Source organism: Eupeodes corollae, chromosome 2, assembly GCF_945859685.1.
Source record: "Eupeodes corollae chromosome 2, idEupCoro1.1, whole genome shotgun sequence".
In the NCBI taxonomy this organism is placed as follows: Eukaryota; Metazoa; Arthropoda; class Insecta; order Diptera; family Syrphidae; genus Eupeodes; species Eupeodes corollae.
The window spans coordinates 43,446,499-43,471,828 of NC_079148.1; the positions used below are offsets into that span (position 1 = coordinate 43,446,499).

The following is a 25,330-nucleotide window of genomic DNA, read 5'->3' on the forward strand; positions in this document are numbered from 1 at the left end:
TATCTGGGGCGTATGTGGAACATTTTGTTTTCAATGTGAGATAAATCACATTACACAATACAAAAATCGACTTTCAACTATCCAATGCCTGGTCTTGGTGAGTAAGCGCTCTAGAGAGAGTTTTTGAACTTATTTGAACTTACATATCACGTGAATTAGACTTCTTGGATGGGTGGCTGAAATATCGCTATTCTGATCAAGGAAACTGTAGGGTATAACATTGACAACTTTAAAGTTTCCTAAAAGTTAAAGTATGATTTCATGCCTTCATGGTGACTATTAATATCAACTAATGCATCACGACCATTAAATTCGGGTCATATTAAAAGAAAAACCCAAAATAACACCACATTCGGCCTTGAAGAACATTTATTTCTTATTATGCTCATAGTTTAGCTATAAAAACAACAAAACCAAAATAAAATAATTTACAAATTGTTTTCTATGGTTTTTGTGTTTATTAATTTCAAACAAAAACTTTTAAACTTAATCTCTCGCTACTCTAAACTTTGCATCATAAAATAATGAACTAAACTGCGTCAGCTTAAACTTTTAGCATTAAATTTTAAAACAAATTAGGTAGGTACCTACTCTCTAGACCTACCCACTCGACACAATAAAAATAAATCTTTTAAATCTCTCTCCATAGTAAAATTTAATATTTCTCCATCCTATATACCTCCGGCCCAGACTATGAATACTTCAGTCCAATTACAAATTCATTTTTTAAAAGAGAATGAAATCATTCTCTCATCATAATTGCTTGACATTTTAAAGTAAAAATAAAAACAAAAAAAAATAAACTTTTTCGTATAAAGAACAAAAGAAATAAAAAATAAATTTGTGTATAATAAACACAACTCGTGTTGCTTATTAGAAAAGTTTTTCAATTAAAAACCAAATCCAAAAGTAGGCATCTGAAAATAAATTTTCCAAACAATAAGTACATAGGTACCAACATAAATACGAGCATATCTAGATATAGTATTTAAAAACAACTTTACTTTTATACAGTTTTTTAAAAAAAGTTAAAAATAAGTAAAACCGACCATCGAAAGTTTCACACCAAAATGTGTGACATTTTTGAGAAAACTATGTCAGCAAAATCCAGAGTTTAGCAGATATACGAAAAAAAGAAGAAGAAACCCACATCTCCAAGTGCTTGTTAGAAAGATGGGTTTGGGTTTTGTGATGCTTCATGATTTGAGGTTTGAGATATATTTTTTTTTTCAGAACAATGTAATGTAGGTATGTAATGCGTTTCTATGTAAGTTTACTTTTTCAATAAGATGAAGTGAGATATAATATTTTAAATTGGTCATTGATGTCGTTATAAGTACAACACAAGCACATCAAAGGGACAAGATGAGGAAATCAGTGTAAGTACGCAACAACAAGGTGCAAACAAAAGTGCGAACATTTTTCCACTCTTTTCTCTCTTCAAGAACCTATAAACTTATTTCATATTCCCATCAGCAGCAAGCACCTACCTATTCGAAGATAATGATCATCAATGATTTTTAAGTATGGTGAAGGAGCTGGTGGCAGTCTTTATTGCCAGGTTAAATTCGTTTGGTCGAAAATAGTTAAGTTGAAAACGGATATTTTCAATATACCTTCTTCCTTTTTTTTAATGATTCGCATTTATTGCTTTCCATTGTTTCTCTTTAAATTGACACATTTTTTAAATCTAAATTTAAATTTAAAAAATTTCGAAAAATATGCAACCAATATTTATCAAAATTTAAGTTGGTTTCTTTTGAGGTATTCAAACAGCAAGAAGTAGACCAATTTATTTTTATTTTGGTAGGATTTGATTTTTTATAATAAAAATGTGAATTAGGTTTCTAAAGGCTAGTTTCTTAACTCAAGAGTTAGAAATCTTATTTAGATCTCAGTCTTAAATAGAACTTCAATTTATTAGATTCTCAAATTTGGGGGTCTAGGATATTAGAACTCGGTTTGAAAAGCCTAATTTTTAGAACACAAGGATTTGTATATGCAACACTTACATAAGTATTTCTTTTTAAAACATAAACATGGAAGGTTTGCCAAAAAGTCACAAATAGAACTTGTATAATATACTGACTCTGAAAGTTTCATACAGTGTAACAATTTTGAACCTATTAAACTTTTAACTTTACGTGTTCTTTATTTTTGTTTAAAGTATATTTTAAATCAAAGGTTGGTGAGATTTATAATGACCTTGACTATTGAGTCTGTGCAAATAGACATAAAGCTATTTAAATAATATCGAGAAATGACATCCAATCTTAAATGCTTAATATTTCCATGGACAACATAAACACATTAATATGTAGATTAATCAGTTTAAAGAAGACAAGACACCAGTTTTGAAATTATGAAAATCTAAAAAACAATATTTCAAAATACTAAACTTTTATCAAATATTATTTCGTTTTTTATCTGGAAAGTAATCATTTGACTGAATTTATACTGAAAAGACGATTCCTTAAAACTGTTCAATATAATTCTTTCTAGTATTTAAATTGCATGCAACATATCATATACAAGAAATTGAAAGACTCGAAACAAATTTTTTTATTTTAATTCAGTAAGATGTTCGCTCCAACAGGATATACATTTTTCAAAAAAGAAACACAATTTTTTTTTCAATAAAAGTGTGAATATAAAAATCAAATCCCAAAATAAAAGTCCGAAATTTGACAGAGTTTTTTTTAATTTTGTTTGTAAAATGTCAAAATTTTGAGTCTGAACTTTAAATGGGGAGATATTAAGTTCCCAGAACTCAAAAATGATTTTTAACCGAGATATATAGATATGATTAGATAAAAAGAAATCCTCGAGTTCTAAATATATTTAAAATTAAGTTCCATAAATAAACCAAGAATTATTAAATCGAGTTTTTACTTTGTTTTAGAACTTTTTCAAGATATTAGCTGTAAAAGTCTTATCAGGTTATATCATACTTACTTCAAAAAATTCAAATAAATAATTTAAAATTTGATATCTTTATTCTCTCGGAGTATTCCTTACGGATACTAATAAATTAAAACTAATTAATGTTGTCTAAGAAGCGCAAAAAATCAAGAAATGTCAAAATAGTGACTTCGACACTTTAAAAAATCATTAAATTTCTTTTAATTTATTCAAAAAGTATTTTATAAGGAGTTAAGATAAGTAAAATAGAGTATGCATTTTTGATAAAATAGAATTTGGGATTAGGTGCGAAAAGCAATAACATTCATATGTGCCTTCTGAGAAGATGCAATCTCTAAGAGGTTATCGTTAACGTTAAAAGTTGCGGAATTATTGACATAACACGGTCTTTTACGTAGCCTCACAGAAAGCATACCAAACAGTTTCAAAGATTAGGATTGTAGTGACCAGAAAACGTTTCACGCAATAAAACCATGGTTGGTAACGTTTTTGGCTCTTTGCCCGTTATATTGAAACCACATATTGTTCAAGTCATTGTCTTCAATCACCATCGAAAAAATATACATATGACGATCAGCAATATTTCCACTAGCAGCCTTAACGTTTTCAATTGATCATACTTTTCAATGATGTATAGTAACTCTTCTGTTCTTTTGAAATTTCATCGTACTGTTACCAATTGCTTGAATGGTTGGTCGATTACACAATCATAGCGTATATTGCGAAAAGTAGTTACTTTTAAATCACCACTTTTACATACAAAATTTAAATATTTTTAATTCATAAAGCGATCCATAATCGAAAATATTACAAGTTCAACTAATACTATGACACTTTCAATGACAGCTGAATTTGACAGGTGTCAAATAACAGTGCTGCTAACTTGAACCTACGAAATGAATGATCCTATATTAACTTTTGTATACAGTATTGTTTCAAAATATGATCCGATTTTTGTCTAAACATTTTTAAAAACCTTAAAACAAACTATTTTACAATACCCAAAGAGTGATGAATCCAAATAAAGAATATAATGTAAATATTTAAAGAGCATTTAAAAAATTGGGTAAAGTTTAATTTCGGAAAGTACTTCATTTTAAATAGTTAATAAGTCATTTTGTAGATATGTGTTTGGTAAAAAAATCAACTTTTTTGATAGAGAATATTTGTTAAGCACAACCTTTAAACACTTCCCACTTAAAAATCGAACATATTTTTTACTGTTCTCGAAATATATTAAGTTTATAAAAAAATAGTATAAAATATTTTGGATAAAACTGCACTTCACACCTTCAAACCCCATCCTCCTAGAACTGTTAAGTCCTTCCAAAATTGAAGGTTCATTTTTAAAAGTGCTTAAGACATATGAAGGCCAACACCAAAGTCCTCTTTTCCAGAATTCTTTTGAATTGAAGTTTTAAGTTTCTTTGACCATCGAGAATTTAGAATGCCTAATACTTTTACCATCAGCACCCTAACTTTTTCAAAGAAAAAAAACTGAAACACAGTGTGGAAGGCGTTTAAGATAGGTAGGCGACAGGTGTCTTCGCCATCGACACGAAGCCGCCACCGCTGACGAAAACAACAACAACGATGTTGACAAAGACATAGACCAACTTACTAAATATAATAAATATGTAGGTATGTTTGTTTGTAGGCATGAGTTTGTAAGTTTGTACGCCTTCGCCTTGAACAAGAAAACGATTTTCTTGTTCATTAAAAATTAAAGCTTTTCAAAAAGAAAAAAATAAAGTTTAAGGTGGGATTGATGATTGAACATAACAACTTAAACTCAAACCATTGGTACTATACTTTCATTGATATGGATATGTGTATATATATATGTGTACGTTTGTTACTAAAGTTGGGGGTACATCTATTAACGCCCACTTTATTACTTATATTTATACGGTTTTCGATTTACCATGAATGGAAGTTGGTATACTTTGACTCTCATATGGTTATGGTTTATTTTTTGTATGTGGGGGAGAGACAGGAAGTTCATATATATACAGATATTGTGATTTTAAGTATGTTTATGATGAAATATAATATAAGAATGACCTCTGTACAAATGAGTGTCTTGTTTTATAATGCATATCGATAGATGTGATGATTGACCTACATAAATCTAGAGTTACATATATTGTATTTAGTTTTGTGATAAAATTTTGTATTTGATTTGATTGATTTTTTAATTAATATAAAATAATTGGTTGAACCGTACGTGTTGTATTCGAAATATTGAATGTAATATTGATTTTCGCTATTATTCATGTACTTTTATTCTAGAGCTGGTAAAACATTTTAAAGTTCATTAAAATAACTCAGGATAATATAATTAAAAAAAATTACGAGAATAAAGAGAAGTCACAAAAACAAAAAAAGTTTAAATTTAATAGTGAGTGACTAAAGTGTGCGTCTTAGAAATACAACAACTGATAAACACAATTGTTATAAAATAAATATTCAATTGAAATTAATCTACATTTTCCTTGGAGTATCTAAAAAAATTTCTTCTCGAACTATAATTTTAGGAATTTAATTTTGAATTTAATTGTCAGACTATTTCATTGGTAAAGATGGTCATGAGAATAGAAGAGTCTATCATTTCTATCGAAATGACACTGTATATTTTTAATCAAAATTTGCCGAGATCGAATTCAAAGATTTCTTCGATCTTTTGAAACTTTTCGGGTTTCATAATTTCAACATACATACATAAAATTACTTTTTATTTTACTGAAAACACACAGTTTTTTTAATTCTGTTCCCAAAATTTTACCAAAGAATATTAATTTCAAACATTGCTGTTCATATTTGAAGGCATAAACTGTCAAATTCAATTGATAGTTCATTAAAGTAAACCGCTATACATATTTCTTCATGTTTGTATCCCACTTTCTCATGCTTTTAAAAATTATAAGATATTGTAAATGACAGTGAGATTATATTCAAATCTTAAAATTACGATAGAAATTATCCAAATTTTATATAAATGCATACATATATTTTGTAGAGTCACATTTTAAGGATATCACTTAATCAAAGAAAAATTATATTAAGCTTTTTGAAGGTACACATTCATAAGGAATTTTTTCCTCAATACATTTTTGGATGATATATTGTAAATTCAATTTTTAGTTAAAATATTTTAAATTTCTTATTAACTATTAGATAAATTCACATAAGTTTCCAGTCTTAAACCTTTACTTATCTTAAATAATTTTGTAAAGTCAAAAACATTTTATATGAATACCATTTTTTAATAATGAACCTTTCGTTTATGCTTACATTGAAAAAGAAATATCGAATAATATACAATTGATGTTAAAACGGATTTTATTTAAAATTAAAAATAATTCGAGGACTTATTTTTCAAAACCATGATTTCACGGATCTATAAGCCATTTTTGACTAATGAGAATTTTTGAACTAAAATACGAAATAGATTTAAATTCTGTCTTAAAAATAATGACGTGGCCTTAAAAGTCTTTTCACTCCGCAACTTTGAACATTTTCTTTGCAAATTACGTTTAACCAAATGTGCAAAAAGAATATTATTTAATTGATGTTTTCCTCTTTGCAAAATGAGTCTTACTAAACTCAAATTTGCAAATTACAAAGTCTTTTCTGAAAAGTGAAAACTTATTTTGCAAGTATTCTTTTATGTTTTACCAAACAATAAACTTTGCACATTTTTAATACAATTTTGAAATGCTTTTCAGTAAAATGCAAAGAGAAATGTTTCCTTGCAAATCTCTGTTTTGAAAAGTAGTAAAAAATTAATAAAAAAAATATGTTTACAGTTTTGAAACAAAACAATTTACATTGTTTTTCTTTCAATTTTCAAAAATTGACTAAAGAAAATGAATTTTGAATTTTAAATTAATCTTAATTTCCATCTATCCTTCTGAAAATATTTACTGACATTTGGATTTTGAAAAAAAAAAACACACAAAAATTAGTAATTTCTTAACTTTTCAAAAATTTCACACAATTTCAACATGAAAAACAGGCCATATGTCTATTTGTCTTTCTTAAAATGTTGAAGGTTTTCGTGTTGGGTAAAAAAAGTTGTTAGTTGAATTATTCTTAAAAAATTAAATTACCAACAATATTTTTCATGTAAAGAAATAGTTTAGTTTAGAAAACAAAGTTATAACAATTTAAGTAGCATTTCTTAAATTTTTACAAATTGGATGAATGAAATTGATTTGAGAGATAAATCCAGAACCGATCATTAATTCTTACCAAATTTGCATACAATTTTTTATAGATTTTTTTATGAAAAAACGTACTGTTAAATTTTTAAATTAAAACTACTGAATATCGAAAACAAAATTTTCTATGAAATAAAAAAGTTTGAAGACAATATTTTTAATTTTTGAAAAGCTATTTGAGTCGAAAGTACATTTTTACCTAGTTTTAGGATTTTTTTTTTGTTAGGTTTTTATTTTTGTAAAAAACTGTCAATTCGATTTTTCTAAAAATTTTACTGAATGTTGAAAACAATACTTTTTAAAAGATAAAAGTAGCTTAAATCGAATATCTCAAAGTTTGGAAAAGATACTTGAGTCGAAAATCAATTTTTACCAACTTTTATTAATGTTTTGTTTAGATTTGTATGTTTTGTAAAAAACTGTCAACTCGATTTTACAGAAAGTTGAAAACAATATTTCTTATAAGTTAAAATAAGGTGGAAGCCTTAATTATAAATTTTTGAAAAGATATTTGAATCGAAATTCAATTTTTACCAACTTTGAGCAATGTTTTTTAGGTTTTTATTTATTATAAAAAATCTGTCAATTCGTTTTTACTTAAAATTTTAACAGATGTTAATACGTTTTATTTCGTTGCATGAAATTGTTTTGGAAATAAAATAATTTTTTATTAGTAAAATTTTGGTGGTGACAACATTTTTTTCAGTTTTGATTTATAAAAAAACTGTTAGTTTGATTTTTTTTCCAAAAATATATTTGTTTGGTATCAACGTTACGATATATAATATGTATAAATTTAATATAAGTCTCTATTGTTATTGGTTCGTGAGATATTTAGGGTTAAACAATTCCATTCCCATTCTTTTTAAAACTGCTTTTGTAAAAAACCACCCTCGCAATGTTCTTGAGAGCCTTTGCTTCATCTTCCTGCAATATTATCTGTATAACAAAATTTATTTGAAGTCGATATTTTTTCTGGTTCTTGAGTTATGGACGACGAAAAAAATGTCGCCAACGTACGGACGTATGAACGTACGTACACACGCACGCACGCACGCGCAGACATCTTTCTTTTATTTCGACTCTAGGGACATTGAAACGTTGAGAAATGTCAAAATTTTTAATTTGACGAATCGGACCCATTAAAATAACTTCCTATGGGAAATTAATAATTCCAGGACTTATTTTTCAAAACCATGATTTCACTGATCGTAAACTGAAAAACTAAATTGATTTTAAATCTGTTAAAATTAAAAACTTACACTTTTTTCACAAAAGACTTTGCAACTTTGAACTTTTTCTTTGCAAGTTACGTTTCACCAAATGCAAATTTGCAAAAAGGAAATTATTTAAATGAAGTTTTCCTCTTTGCAAAGTCTTTTCTGAAAAGTGTAAAGTTATTTCGAAAAGTTTTCTTTTTGTTGCACGAAACAATAAACTTTGAAAAATTATATCTAAAATTTTGAAAAGCTTTTCAGTAATATGCAAAAAGAAATGTTTCCTTGCAAATAAGAGCCTGTTTTGAAAAGTTGTAAAAAATTAATAAAAAAAATATACGAACCGTTTTGAAACAAGACAATGGAAATTGGCTATTTTTTTTAATTTTCAAAAATTGACCAAAGAAAATGAATTTTGAATTTTGGAGTAATCTTAATTTAAAAAAATGTCCGATTTTTTAGAGGTATTTTAATCCATCGACATAACCATCCTTCTGATAATATTTACTGACATTTGGATTTTGGAAAAAAAACACAAAAAATGTAGTAAGCTTTTTATTTTTCAAAAATTTTACACAATTTCAACATGAAAAATAAAAACAATATTTTAGCTAGAAATGTATATGTTAACGTAAATGAATCCAAAAGTCATTATAAGTTATATTCAAGTCTTTTCATTCTCCTGTTTTTATTGTAATACAGCCAACATTTCAAAAATTCAAGAATTTGTACAATTTCAACATTAGATTTAAATTTAAAGTTTATGTTTGATTTAGTTAAAGCTTATTAAATGTGATTCAGTTAAATTAGTTTTTTTCGTCCATTTTACCAAACTTAATCGAGATTTTTTTTTTGGAAAAGTTGCTCTTGAAATTTCTTATTAACTGCGTTCTCGTCAGCAAATAGTGGCAAATGATACTTTCTATGATAAATTGAATGCAGTACTATTAAGGAAGTCAAAAGAAATAAGCTGAAAAGTGCTTTAAAACTAACGAATTATCGCCATTATTTTCAAAGTCAATTTTATATGAATCTTACACTCCAACTTAAAGTAAAGTTCATACCCTCTTAAAGAACTATCTCGTTCCTAAGTTTTCAAATTTTCAACCCAAAATGTTATGCATTTTATGTACATATTTGAAAAACGAGAAAACTTTAAACCAAAAAAGGGGGAATACAAATTAAATAAAAATCCTTTATGACCCCCAAGAGAGACACTTCAAAAAACAAAAGATATCTGGCACCATATTCATTGATTTCGATTTCATTTCTGTAGTGTATCTCCGTTTATACATTCATTACTTTTTTGATGCAGTCATCAGAAATATGAGCAGTGTGTTTATCCTTTTTATGGTTTCCACAACCTCCCCTTAGTTGCTCACTTAAAAAACGCAAGTAAACAATAATATTAAACTGCATCCTCATGAGAAACTGAAAATGCAATCCCCACTATTTTGTTCTGGTGGCTGCAGTACCAGCGGCTGCATATATCCGGATAAATGCATGAGTACTAGAAGATGAAAGATGAAGGATGCAATTTATTCGAAAAATAACACCCGCACTCACCAAACCGCAACGAGATGAACCAATAAAATACAACAAAAAAAGGTTTTGAATCCTTTTTACACTTGGCACCAGTACAGTACACCCAAACCATCGTCAACACTATCGTCGTCGTTTTAGAGAAAAGACATTGAATGAAGAAAAAGGACATGAATTTTAAGCTTTACGAAGATTTTTTTCATGACTATGACTTTTTCCGTTTCTCATTCTTTAGTCTCCAAAAATTTAACTCTGACGAACTACGCGACTTAAACCCTATCCTACAAGTACAAGCAAGGTAAATTCGATGATGCCATGGAAGGCTCCAGGGAATAATAGAGCGGCAATTAAATCGACGATTTATCAACTATCTTGCATTGAGGCGAACAAGGACGAACAACATTTGGTGATGAGAAAAACTTACATACAGCGAGCTCTAGGAGGAAAGCTATATACATAGATGTATGTTTCTAGATGTTTGATGAAACCGTCACCAATTTCATCAGGATTGATTGGGTGGGAGCCAAAACCAATTCACCATGATAGCTCCCATCTGGATGGGCTTAAAGTTATATATACTAGGCCATCTGACTCATGGGTTATCATATACCAAAAAGGATCGAGGATGTGTCCTCGGCTGGCAAAGAGGGTTAAGGTCAGCTTTTTGAACTCACTGCTATGCGGTTCGCCGTTAGATATGAAAATGTCTCTGACACACTGCATCATTGGTGACCATCGGTATAAAGTTTGTATACGTAGGTACATTCTACGACTATATCCACAGTGACTCAGAGGAGTCATAAAACTATCGTTCATCGTAGGTTGTTGTCGTCATAGTGGGATTTGGGGAACCAGAGCATATTGCTGCCAGGGCAAGATAAATGCTTTTTCAAGATGAAATCCAGCTTGCTTGATTATATGGTCCAAATATATCCGACCTTTCTGCATGCATGGTCATAATTTCATTTAACGAAGGGTTTTTATTGGTTGTTCAGTTTAGTTTAGTTTTTTTTTTGAAAATATTTGGACGCAGGTTGAAGGTATTTAGGTATATGAGAGCCATTATGTGTTTGATCTTGGTCCTTGATGGGATTGTCAATGTGTTCTTTTAATTAACTATTCTGAAACTATAGAATTTTAAAACAAGACCTATTTGCTTTTCGGAAATACGAAGTGAACTAGTATCTATATCCTTTTTCTATGCCAAAATGGCAAAATGGAAGAATATAGGACTTTTATGATAAACGGAACAACTGTTCCCAATAGTTATACTACGACAACAAAAAACAAGTATTTTCTAAGATAAATTTATAGATATCTCTATTTCACTGTACAAAAAAATGGCTTTCATTCATTCGGTATTCGATAATTTCACGAATTCTATATTTATGGTTTTGAATAGATTTTCGAGCATTGGAAAATGCCTTTCACTGCAGACGGACCCAAAGAAATAAGTCTAAGGGTGATAAATCATAAAATCACCTCCTTGGGAAACAAAACGTTCAGGATACTTTTTTGCAAAACTAGAACGTGGGAGACTGCAAAATATTTACCATATTTTTAGCTGATTTTTACTATTTCAATTCGGATTTGAAGTGTGTCTTGTTTTCCTTTATGACGTGGTTTTTACTTGTCAAAACCCAAAATATGACTGCTTAAAAAGGGAAAGCTGCTATTCAAAATGAAACCTATAAATAATTTTCTAGAGCCAATATTTGGGGATTGCTTTATGTGATTGTGTCACAAATGTTTGCCTCAAGCTCGTGTCAGGGGATTATCGACGCAGTCTCAGAAGTCAGACCTAATCATCTATCTCCGTGGGATGACCCAGCCTTTAAATTTTCTTTCGCGTTATAAACCTAGCTTAATCCTTTTGTAAGCGCAGTTTAGAAATAGTGAATCACTGAAAAGCGCTTAAAATGGTCCCATTTTTCAGGCGATTATTGACATTAACTTTCTTTTTATCATTTCATTAATTTGCATTATGGATTTTAATTGCTCCAAGACGTCACTATAGTTTGTTTAAAAAAAAAAAAAACAATTAATAAAGTTAATTTTTTGTTAAAAGCTTGTTATTTTGGCTAACATTTTGCTTTTGCTTGTGTTATTCCGCTTTATTTCCTGCTTCAGCAAAGTCTTATATTGATAGATCAAAAACAATCAGTATTTTTAGAATAACACTGATACTGAAGTATCTCTCAGCGGAGTATCTTGGTTTTTTATTTGATTTAATTCTCTGTCTATTAGGCCTTAAATCCACGGTAACTAATATACATAGTTTTAAAAAAATATTCTCACTGGTGGCAATTATTAACCCGCCAATGGTGACCTACTGGTCTGTGAGACTGTGTGTGCGAAAAAATGCCAATACATTTCTTCTCCGTTAATTTTTTTTGTTGAATTTGAATTTGTGTATTATAATAAAAGAGCTTCTGTTGATTTAATATCATTGTTTTATTGTCAAGGAGCATATAATAAAAAAAACACGAAATATTATTTACACATTTCCAAAAATCTTCAGTTGAAAAACCCGGTCCGTGAGACCAGCGTCAACATTGATCAAAGTCCAATTTACGTCACCAATAGCGGGTTATACGACGCCATATAAAAGAGTAACATTTTTTAAGAAATTGTGACAGCTGAATGTCATTTTTGACTGTTTGATAGTTGTTGAATTAAAGTCTGCTTTTGATTGATTTTAATATGCAATAGTTTATTTATATAAAAACCAAAACAGTCAAAAACTATTTTTTCTGTATTTTTTTAAAGTCGATTAAAATCGATTTTTTTTTTATTTATTTGAAAGTTTTCTAAAGAGTTTTGAAACTTATTCATATTTTAGATTTCTTCTTTTCCTACCAAAATATTACATTTTCCCTTTAATGATTTCTTTTCACAGTTAAAATACATCAATTTATTATTCTGTGTATACCTACTATAATCTTGTTTCATAATCAATTTTCCTAAAATTGCTTACAACCTGGTTATATGTTGGACTTATCCTTGTTGGAAGATCCTAAGGGAATTTTTCAAATATAATTTAGTTTTTCGTTTTCTTATGAAACTCTAATATTTTATTTCAATTTTCTTGTCATCCATAAATTTAACATCTCAAATTGATATGGATTCACAATCCGTGTAAGCCTTATACAAACGTACGAGACGAACGAGTATCCCTTATCAACGCCAAAGCTTTCACATTATATTTTATACACCATTTTGACTTCGAAAATAACAAAAAAAAAAGAAAAAATAATAAGTCTATAATCCTTTAATATCCTTTTTCATCCATGCTTTCTCTTTTTTTTTCTATTTGTAGAAATTCATCTGCAGCAACAATAACAAACTTGCCAAACGATGTCCTACTATGAGAAATCGATTCAAGAGAAGATGCTGCTGTCCCATTGTTATCATCTCAAATTCACCAATTGGATTTGATAAAGAAGAAAAATTATAAAACGGAACTTCAACGAGAGCTTATTGACAAAAAGGACACCGCACACAAAAGCAAACATACGAGTATAACCGACAAAAATAAGAAAAATCCAACAAAAAAATCAAAACGGAAACAAAGACAAAAATACCAAAAAATTCCCTATCCCTTCTGCATCTGCATCTGCACCTCAAAACCATCTTCATCATTTTCCTGCTCAACTCAAATATGCTCCTTATAAGTGCTTTAGCTTTGGGTCTGGTCGAAACGACCAGTCCCAATATTGCCGGCAGTGGCACCCATATTGGTGGCTTTAATGTTGCTAATGGGGCGGGCACTGTCGGCAATGGCGGAGGCGGCATAGCAGACTCTGTGATAGGATCCATTCCGACGTCGGCACACTCGTCGGGCACGTCGATTGAGCATGCGACGCCGAATGGCGGTGGATCAACGATACCCTGGGATAATAATGGAACCCTGCGATCGGCCGGTCCCGGTGACTGGTCTATTGAACAGTGTCTCCTCTGGCAGCGACCTCATCATTTGTATTTTCAACTAGGCAATGCTTTCTTCTTTATGGCTTTCCTGGCACCGCACGGACCCTTCGGGATGCTATGGCTGCGCTCGGTTATGGTTATCGGATGTATATTGATGGCGATGTATGGGTGGCTTATCGATTGCACACCGGATGTGGTGCTGTGGGCGGGCCTGTTCCTAGGCGTTAATTTAATTTATTTGATAGTCCTGCTGTGCAGACTGCGACCGGTGCGGTTCGACAAGGAGATCGAAGCGGTAAGTGAATTTGAATTTTGATGAATATGAACTTTAGACTTTAGAGAACTTTTAAAGTATGTAATGTAAGTTTTGTTTTTTAACTCTGACAATGGATTTTTACCCTTCTTTGATATTTGCTTTTTATACAAATAAAAAGTTGAAAACGGTTTTTAGTTATTTGTGTCATGTGAAAATGTTGTTTTGACACCAAACTAAATGCATTCCAAAGGATCTATTTTTAAGCTCAATCATTTTTTAAGATTCTATTAAATCATAACTAACAAAATAAAAAGTTTAATTTTTGTCAGTAATATTTAAAATAGGGTGGAGAGCATAGTATTCTACTTGCTATAAATTTATCACTGCCAATTCCATATTTTAATAAAAACTTAAATTTTGTTGACAACATTAGAACAATTCACTTTCGTCAACAATCTTAGCCATTTTATTTCTTTTTATCCTTAGAATTACTCTATGTAATGAATATTTCTGTTCTCGACAGCTGTTGGTCACATTTTTAGAAAGGTCTTGTTATTATTTTATTTGATAATCTTTGCAAAGGAGAAAGTCCTTGACATTGAACTTAATCGATATTATACAAAGCATTTAAGTTGAAATTTAATTTTTCAATGTAAAATGCGAAGAAAAATGGCCCAATTATGCCTATCGACTGTATCTCGTGGGTGTATCGGCTTTTAGAGGGTTTTCTGTGCCCCAAATCCCACAATTTTATTTGTTTACATACCGCCAAGATCAAAATGAGCTTTGATCAGCGGAAGGATAGAACTAATTATCTGTCAAATCAGACAAGAGCTAAGTGTTACCATTCACGAAATAAGCACTAGTTGCCAAAAAAAACGTTTGATGGCGGAACGTATATATTTCCAAATATTGCCCATATTTTAAAATTAAAAAATATACCTACAAATAAGTTTGTCTTCAAAAATTTAAATGCATTTTATTTCTCAAAAAAATTGTTTTTCGAAAATCGTAGGAGGGTTTTTTTTCAAACTTATATATTATACGTACAGTTTTCAATTTTTTGGGTTTTTTACGTAGTTCTAAAAAAATTAACGTTTTACATTCGAGTTTCGTTAAAAAGAAAATTGACGTTTTTTGAAAATCGAATAAAAAAAAAATAAGGAGAAAATGTATAAACAAAATAATTATATATCATTTTTTTCATTTTAATTTATTGAACCATAAAAATTTATATACATTTTGCTTAATTCTAAGATAAATAATATTTAACAATAACTTTAATTAAAACATTTTTTGGCACAAAGGCGGCCTTACTTTATACATTGATGAATTACAAAATTCTAAAATCTGGCTAAAAAAAAAGTGTCGTTGGCGATGTTCATCTCGGGTTGTTCAGTCCCGGTTGTCCTGATGGAGGTTAGTTGGGTTTGGCGGTGTTCAGTCGCTGTACTATTCTGACTCCAGGCCAGCATAGAAGGAGACGTCGTCGTCAGTGGGGAGTTTGTCCAAGATATCCATACCACAAAGGTATCTCGGGTCCGGGTGTCGTTTCTGATTGGTCATCCTTCTCATTAATTGGTTAGGGTGGCTGGCGACAAAGCTGGCAAGGAACTGGTCAAGTGGCTTGATTTCAGCTTCTTCGTAGACTCTACGATTACTATAGTGCTTCTGTCGTTGACGGTCGAATTGTAGATCGGTGCATATCCTTAGTATCTTCCTCTCGAAGACAATAAGTCTTTCCATTGCAGTTTTTGATATGGTGAACCAGATCGGAAAACCGTAGGTGATAACCGGTCTTAGCAGTTGTTTGTATATCAACATTTTCGTTGGTTTACTTAATCCAGTTTTCTTCTTCTAGAGAGGATGAACTCGGTGAAGTGCGATGTTGGCTTTTGTTATCACAGCCTTAGAGTGAGGGTTGAAGCGCAGCAGCTCATTGAAGTGTATTCCCAGGTATTTGGCGTTCTTCTTGGCTTTAATCCTTGATCCATCCGGGAACGTCAGAACAACGTTTCGGCCACTGCCGCCAGGTCTCCGGAAGCATACCAGTTCTGATTTGGAGGTATATATCCTTATTCCCCACTGCTGGTAGTACTCGTAAAGTCTGCTTATGTGTGCTTCTACTCTTCAGGCTGCTAACGTAGGAAACATGGTGGGCGAATAGGTGAGTGAGTCATTCGCAAACAGCAGGTTCTCACAATCCGTTGGCACTGGCTGGTCAGATGTCATCAGGCTGTAGAGGAACGTTCCAAGTTTCGTTCCTTGGGCGATTCCAGCCTTTATGTCTCTAATCAATGACTTGCAACTATCTATTTCTACGAAGAAGTTTCTGAAAGAAAGAAAAGAAAACAAAATTTGTATTATTGGCTGTGGGATATTAAAAATTCGGAGCTTATGGATGAGGGCCTCAATCCATACGCTGTCGAAAGCTTTCTCGACATCCAGAAAGCATCCAACTGTGGCTCGGTGGCAATTGAGAGCAGCGGTGACGACGGACTTAAACTTTAGAAGTGGATGGATCGTTGAGTGAGCCTGTGAATTTATGGGTATTAGCTGGTTCATCAGCTTTGCAGTTGTCGTCAAATTGAACTTCAATGTTTGGCTGTTGAATTGACTGGATGGAGGTTTCTACTTCGTTGAAGAAGGCTTGGTTTGTTGATGGTTTTGGAGTCAAACTCTGTTCAAAGTGTTTGGCAAAAGCTTCCACTTTGTCATTTGTTGAAGTTGCTCATCATGACTTCCGGCAATGGTTTTCTCGTACCGATGAGGCGGTTTATTTCCTTGAAGGCGTTTGGTCCCGTTTTATCTCCCTCAATCTCTTTTTGAAGGAGATGTCGTTGTAGTGTCGGATGGAGTTTCGGAACATGATGTTCAAACATTCCAGTTCGCTCCTGACAGTCCGGTATTCAGGATTCACCCTGTTGAGTTCCATCTGATGGATCCTCTGGAGGAGCTTTCTCAGCCTTTGTCGGTGGGAGTATATGTTTTGAACATATTCCGGGAGCAAAATAATTATACTATGTGAGGTAACGTTTTATAGGTATACCCAAATAAATGGAAGCCAAAATTAAAAAAAATCTTGTATTACTTAAAAAAAATTAAAAAACGTAAATCTGCTTAAAACTTTAATTCTATCGATCCAATGGCTTAGTCTGTAGTTGTGAGGACAGATGGGCGCATGGAGTCACCAAACCAATTTTGTTTGACTTTTCTTTTATCTTTGATTAAAATCTCGATTTGCAGTTCAGCAATATTTGATAAATGTAGGTACTCGAATACACCTATTTTGAAGACAAAAACCAATTTTTGTTCTTCGAATCATAGAAGTGAAAAATATTTGTGTTTCAATTAAAAAATTGTCAGTTGAATTTAAGTTGGAACTCATATCAAAACCGAAATTTTGGATTGTAATGATCTTGAAACGTCGAAAAATATCAATACTTTCAATAACTCGACAAAATGGTCCTGTTATAACAACTTCTAATGGAAACTTAATAATAAAGTTAGCACTTATAATTATAAGATATAAATCCATTTGAATCGTCGTTTGGCAAAAATCATTCTCATAGCTTGAATTAAGTCACTTATTTTGTAAATGATAAATAACAAAAGGTAAGAAGCAGAAACATGAATAGCTTTTCGTCTTTGCTCTACTAAGCTCTATCTGTACCTCCCTCCATCAAACTCTTAAACCTTACCACTCTTTCAAAATCACCTAAAGCAGGTTTTGTTGTCGATGAAAATACAAATCTTTTGATTCCATATTTTCGAAATATGTACATTTTTTACCATCATTGTTGAGGCATACAAAAATGTAGATGCAACACAATAAAAATGCAGTCAGAATGATTGTGAGGGACAATCTGCAAATACTGCAATCTATTTGATTGTGATGGAAACTGAAAACTATTTTCCACCATTGTTCGACTCATCTTCTGCTAAACTATAAAAGGAAAATATTCATAGCAGCCATTATCGTGTTATCCTCATCGCCATCCCCATCCCCATCATCATCATTATTGTGATTTTGTCATGCTATTCCATTTATTACTATTTTTTATTTCTTGTATTTTTCAAATTTTATTGTCACTATCACGACTGTAGCCATACCTACATAGCTACCAACTAACATAAAATATTTGAACTGACTTTTTCTGCTCTTTGAAAAGAGAGGTTTAACAATAAGCATCAAAATTTAAAATAAAAAAGTATCTTTAACCTACTAACAGCATCAGTTAAGCTTCAACATAGACTAAAGCAGCTGCAGTGATGAGTTTTGTTTTGTTGTTATTGTTGTTGTTGTTTTCTATTGTTTTCATAGATCTGTTTGTTTTTGTTAATTTAGATTTTATTCAACTACTTATGTGATTATGTTGTTGACTCTTTTATTGTCAAATTCAGATTTATTAGCGAGAAAAAGTCTGTAGAAGAAAGATTTATTCAGACGCGAGGAAGATTAAAATAAAGAAGCTTATTGTTTAAGAGTTAAAAACTAAAACACAGCAATGCAAAGAGCTATCGTCACAGATTATTTGAGGAAGGTAATTTCTCGAGATATTAAATGAATTGCACAAATAATAGCAATTATTAAGACCACAAACGAGGGCGTATGTTTATGTTCTTAATGTTAATATCGAAACTTTTTTGAATGATTTTTTTATTGATTAAAAGTATAGATTCGAAAAAACTAACATTCAATTCAAAATCATAAATAAAATCCATGGTTTCAAACTAGAAGAGCTAAATTAAGTTCTTAGCTTAAGAGTTTATTTATTTTTATTTTTATATCAGGCTTAAAATCAACAAAGCAACAAGCAAAGCAAAACTTGTATGACCTATGAATTTTTGTCGATTTTTGGACCTCAATGTCGAAAGTAATTTTTAAGAGCAACATCATTAACACGTAGACAAAAATTGTATCTACCAGATTTAAGGAAACGGCTCTTTGTGTAAGGAAACAAGACTACTTGACCTAAAAATAATGTAGTAGATTTTATTGTTTTTGAACTTAGTCAAGGACAACAAAAACGAGGACATCGGATACTGAAAAAATAAAATTCATTTTTTTTTTTTAATATTTTAATAATTTTTCAATTATTTTTATCTTTGAGATTTCATATATTTCTAAAATGACATTAAAAATATATGCTTTTTAGTCTCTCATTGGAAATTGTTGCAATGTTGGTTCAAATTTTAATTATTTTCGAAGCTTTGGGTTATCCATTTTGCAGTTTCAAAAGTAAACGTAAATAAAACACATGTACAATATTTTTGTTCATATATTTCTTTTTATTATAAAGTTTGAACGTTGACATTGTGTGAAACACTACATCATTTAAATGATTTACACGCGAATTGTTGCAAGCATCGATTCCTTTGAGGTAATTTCGACCACTGTTTAAAACATATTAAGTGATCTCAGCCATAACTAGACGAATGTTGGTTTTAAAGTGCTCAAGAGTTAAATATTTATCTGCATGAACACTGTCTTTCACGTAGTCTCACAAAAAAAAGTCCAGCAGTTTCAAATCGAATGATGGCTAGATGATATCTTGGTCAGGAAATGTGTCTCGCAATAGAGCTTTATTCTTTCTAGTTGTCCGGCATCTGGTACCGTCTTGTTGAAACCTCATATTCTCCAAGCCGTGTTTTTCAATAGCAAGCAAAACCAATCAGTTATCATATAGCCATAATTCTCCGAATTCACGGTGACAGTCGTTCCATCGTCGTTTTCGAAGAAGTAAGGTCCACACCTCCGGACCAAAGAGCGCACCAAACAGTGACCTCTCGTGGATGTAATGGCCTCTCTTTAATTATTCAAAGATTCTCAGAAACGCAGATACGACAGTTTTGTATGTTAACATACCAACCGAGTGACAAAAGAGCTTCGTCGCTAAAGAAAATTTGGTTCGAAAAATCGCCGTACTCTGCCTGTTATAAAGCACCTTTTCGGCGCATCTACGAAGTTGTGAATGGTCAGCTGGCTTTAGTTGTTAAGTGAGCTGGACTAGGTGTAGGTGTAGATGCAAATGCAAAATACGCCATAATGAGCCGTAAGACAATCTTAATTCCTGAAAACGACAAGATATCGACACATTCGGTTCCTTGGCAGCACTTTCACTTAAAGAAGCGATATTTTTAGTGAAACGGGAGAAACGATGATGCACAGGCCTAACAACATCTGTAACTAATCCAGTCTTTTCAAATTTCTTCACAATTTTGCCAATTGGACTGCCTAGTTGGACGATTATGTAAACCATAATCTCCTCTTATAAGACACGATATGTGGCTATGGCAGAATCACCATTTTTGTAGTTGGTTTTAACAATCTGTAACCGTTGTGCGATAGTTAAGCGGTCCTTTTTGTAAAACAACTTAATTTGACAGATGTTGAGTTCCAGCCCTATACTTTATTTTTTACGAACCCAATATTTTCCCTTATGATTGGGTAAATTATCCAATTATAACACCCCTTTATAATTTGTGTGAATTTAAAAACACCCTTTATAGTTAACATTAGCAAAATACTTTCAAGGACCTCTCCTTCTTCCTTATGCTTATTTTATTTGTATTTCTTAAGTATTTTTGTAAGCCCATAAAAATAGAACTAAATTATAAAGCTCAGGATACATGCAAGACGTTTTAACGTCGTTCCGTGTGTCTTCATCATGATGAGTAAATATAAGTTTCCTTGCTTATTTATATTTTTATCTTGCTGCTTTTATTTAAAAAGAAGAAATATATGAGTTTTGTGGATTCTAAATAAACACTTGTTTTGCTTCTGGGCTTGGTTTGTGTGTTTGCTTTAAACTCAATTGCACAATGTAAATAAGTTTAACACACATCTATACACAAGTTATATTTTATCTTATGAATTTATGCAGTTTATGTGGAAAATAATTAAAAAGCTAACATTAACTTTTCAGTATTTTTTTTTTAATTTAGTTGCTTGATTTTTGTTTGAATTTCATTTCAAAGAAGATTTTTTGGGAGAAACTTTACAAATTTTTTTATATTTGTCTGCTTTTACTCTCATCAAATTAAAATGTCAATTTGGATAAAAAGTTTTGAGTCGATGTTTATGGTCCTTGATTCCGTTTGATGATATTTTAATTAAATATCTTATTGTTTGTGTATTCTGCTCCATAGTTTATTTTACTTTGAGGCTAAAATTAAGGTCATATTTCAGCAGTCAAAATTTGTTAGCAGAATTTCTCAGATTTCCTACAAGTGGACATTTTCAGAATAATTATAAACTTATTAGACGTAATAAAGATATTTTTGTGCTTGTCATTTCCGTGAATTCCAAATTAAAATCGTCGTTACTTATATGAACTCCGTAGTACTCGTGGCCTTCCTATGTCATCTAAAGAATTGATAAATTCTCTAAGAGTAATGAAGAGTGTCATGAAAAGTCCTTTCTCAAAATAGCCGTTTGGATTTGGCTCACAACTGTAGTTTTCCTCCATTCTCGAGAGCTGTAAGTCACTAGGCCCTAGTTCTCAACAGATTTTTGCGATACATCCAATTTATTTTAGTAAATGAACTCCAATTAAATAAAACTTTCTGTTATTTTTCATAAGCCTCCTGATCACATCACTAGAGTTTTGGAGTTTGAATACACCAAAAGGGAAATGACATTTTAAATTTCATTCCACTCTCATAGTGAATATCCTTTGAACTGTCATAATTGAAAGATATTTTGTTTATTGTTTAAACTAAAATTCGTAATTTAAAATTAATTAAATAACGAATAGGTTAGAATCAAATAGTTTAAAGGCAAAATGAACTCACTCTTGGGTAAGTGAAATTTTATTGAGAGCAACAGTTAACAGTTGCAGTTAAAAGGAGTTGACTGTACTCAAATACGTCTTAAAAAAAACTCGACTTTTAGTTAAAAAACGATAAGCTTATTACAATAGGGAAACAAATTAATTACCAAAGAAAAATATAATATAAATCCTTCTCCTATCATACTCCCGCTACCGCCTTCACCATTCGGATCAACCAACTTGCCCCCTAAACAAAGTTATTGAAATTATATATGTATTTACATATGTATGATTCTATCGGGTTTTTCCCACTCCTCAAATTCAATATTCCTAACTACTGCATGTCGGTATGTGACCTAGAAAAACATTCAAACTCCCCCAAAAACATCCACACACACCCTCTTCGTAAGCTATAAGTAAATATATTTTCGGCCTCAGCTTTAGTAGGTAGGTAGATATATAGTACGTATAAAGGCTGAAGTTACGGAAGCTTCTTGTTATGATGTCAGAAACCGACCAACCAAGCCAAAAATCCTCTACCTCTGTCACATATTTCACAGCACAGCCGAAACATTGTACCACCAACACGGTAAATTCCCATGGAAGATTATAAATAAAACATCCAATATACCTAAAAGAATACAAAAAAACGACATCCCCATGTATGATAGAAATGGGATTTTAAGGTGGTAAATGTTAAGTAAGTGAAAACTTGGTTTTGAAGAGTGAGGCCTAAGCCTGTTCTCTGGTATAAAGGGTGTTCGATACAAGCATTTATACAAACAAAAATGTTGAATTATGGTTTTAATAAGAACTGTAATGTGATCCATACACGTACCTGTAGATTATGCGAATTTTATTTTTATTTAATATAAACTTATAATTTGTTGCAAAACGTACAATAAAAAGGGTTTGTGTTTTTAAACGAACTAATCGAATGCATAAACCATTCTATCGAAAAGTTACTGTTTCGATTTAGTATGTCATATTTTTGGGAAGAGTTATTTTTATTGTTATAAGCTGTGTGAGAAATTGAATTCAAAATTAATTTTTGACTAAAAATTAAAAACGGTTCTCCTTTTTTAGAAATAAGACAAACTGAGACTTATGGGTACGCTAGTATATATACATTGAATAGACATTAAACTTGAGATTGATAAAAACTAAAGTCTCTTGGTGACTGAAAAATAAAATAACTTTGACTTTGAACTTAAAATTTAAGTTTTTTTTTAAGTCAATTTATAAAGTCAGTCGCTTTGTCTTTATGAAGTCCTTAGAGTTATTAAAAAGTCATTTGAATGCAGGCTTTTGAATTTTTAATATTAAAAGGAACTGACTTTAGTCAGTAAAGTACTTAAGTTTTTAAAACTCTGGCATTTAAATAGGTTACGTTAGGTTGTATGGGGTGATGCATCTGCAAAGATCGAGAAAACATCTCACTTGAATCTCTTTTTGGATCCATTGTGCTCCCCCAGAAAGGGAAAGAACTGGGAAGGATATGTGAAGGTTGATGAGAATTTAGGTTGAAGCCGCCTCCCTGAACCATCCTGATTTCTGGGAAAATTTAATAATGGGTCTACATTGTGAGAACGAGACGTCGCATAAGTCGTGGAAAAAGTAATTTCCTCATATTGTCATTCTTTTTTTGGCTAGGCTAGGGCATTCGAATAGAAAGTGGAAGGTATCTTCCTCCGTCTCCGCTTCCTCAGTTCTACTAATTCATATGAGCCGGTATCCATTCTGTTCAACTTGGTGCCCAATGAGTTGTGACCCGTTGGCATACCTATTAATACGGGACTCTGAGGCCTATCTAGTTGCAAAAGGAATTTTGTTATACCTTTGGAAATATTTAGCCATAATAGATTCCTAAAAACTGTTTCAAGAGCTGCCCACCTGCTGTTTGCGATTTCAATGGAACTTCGGTAGATTTGTTCATTTACCTGTTCTGTTGGCCTGTACTGAGCATCGATCCATTTTTGTCCGATTTGTCTGCCTTTTACCGTGACATTTAAGTAAGAACTTAAAAATCTGAAATTTATAATAATTCAAGCTTAAGCTGTTTTATTTTGTCGAAATATCTGAGAGGTTAAAATAATTCAGTTGTACTTTTGGCAGGATTTTATATTTATAAAAAAACTGTCAGTTTAATTCTTATAAAAATGTTACCAATAACTAAATTCTTAGTAAAATAATATTATTCTTAAGGCACTATTATTTTTGTGAGCTCAGATTTTTTTAGTTCAAGTTTTGTTGAAAATCCTTTTAACATTTTTATTTATTGAATATAAGAATGAAACAACAACAACTTGTGTGTGCTACCACCAAGTTCATAGGCTGGAGTTATAGCTATTTCACGGGGGCCAACCCGATCATCAGACTCCTTTAGTGGTGCTTAATCGCTTTTTGTTCAATTTAATTTTTGAAGAACTTTTGCCCGAGCTGGGCTTGAACAAGCGATCTAGCGTGTGAGGAGCTAGTGCACTACGCACTACGCCACCGCACCCACATGAAAGTTGTAAGCCAATTACAGGTTTTTTCGTTCTATCGTACTATACTGAACCGATTAGCATTTTTTATTATTTATTATTGTCTATAAAGCAAAACGCACAATCGTCTCTCTATACAAAAAAAAATTATTGCAAAAACTGTATGTAGGTGGCACAACAGTCCATGAAGAACCAGGGCCTAGTGACTGAATGTTTAAAACTAGTAATTATTTTATTTAATGTAAAATAGCATAGTAATTAATTTAAAAAATTCAATACAATTTTCACGTTAAATTGTTTATTTATTTGTCATTTCCCTTTAAAATATTGGAGATCTTTTTGCCGGACCCTGTATAATTTCTCTGATAGCATAATTTGTCAACGGTTTGGTACATAGTTTAATAGTACAATATAAAATTCATAGAATTTAAATTTCAAGGTTAAAAAAAAAAATGCTGGCAATTTCATGAGGAATGTAATTTTTTTCACAACTAATTTACATACTCAGTTTTTTATAATTTCGAATAATGTTGTACTAACTTGACAGTGGTAATTTCATGTTGATATATGATTCCCAAAATATGAATATTATGACATTAACACTGTGTTGTTTAATAATAGATTTTACAACTCCTGTTCAATTCTTCTCGATCAAAGCAACCATTTAAAATATATAAGATTTTGATGCTTTTGTCAAAAACCTTACACGAAACTGTGTGAATTCTACATCTGGTACTAAATGGTAAATATGACAAAATATATATACGTTCATAAGATGGGGGATGTAGATGAGGCTAATCGTTTTATTAATTTCTTTAACCATCACAATTTTTAAAAGGTGGCCTAATAGACTGATCATCGACTTGAGGATCACTTAGAATTCCTTAGCACGAAATAACTGAATACTTGCACTGTGGTCCACTAACGTACTCTCTATCCGTGGCGTTCCCCGACTGTCGTGATAACTCTATACTTATCT

At 31.2% G+C, this 25,330-nt stretch overlaps 1 protein-coding gene across 8 annotated transcripts in view; it reads left to right on the forward strand.

Moving 5' to 3' along the window:
* Positions 1–25,330, forward strand: part of LOC129948277 (blood vessel epicardial substance) — a 199,107-nt gene that overhangs the window by 53,967 nt on the left and 119,810 nt on the right. For all 8 annotated transcript variants that reach the window (XM_056059217.1, XM_056059218.1, XM_056059211.1 and 5 more), the window contains exon 3: positions 13,224–14,129. In XM_056059217.1, coding sequence (XP_055915192.1) covers positions 13,566–14,129 — 564 coding nt within the window. In that variant the 5' untranslated portion in view covers positions 13,224–13,565. The remainder of the gene's footprint in view (positions 1–13,223; positions 14,130–25,330) is intronic.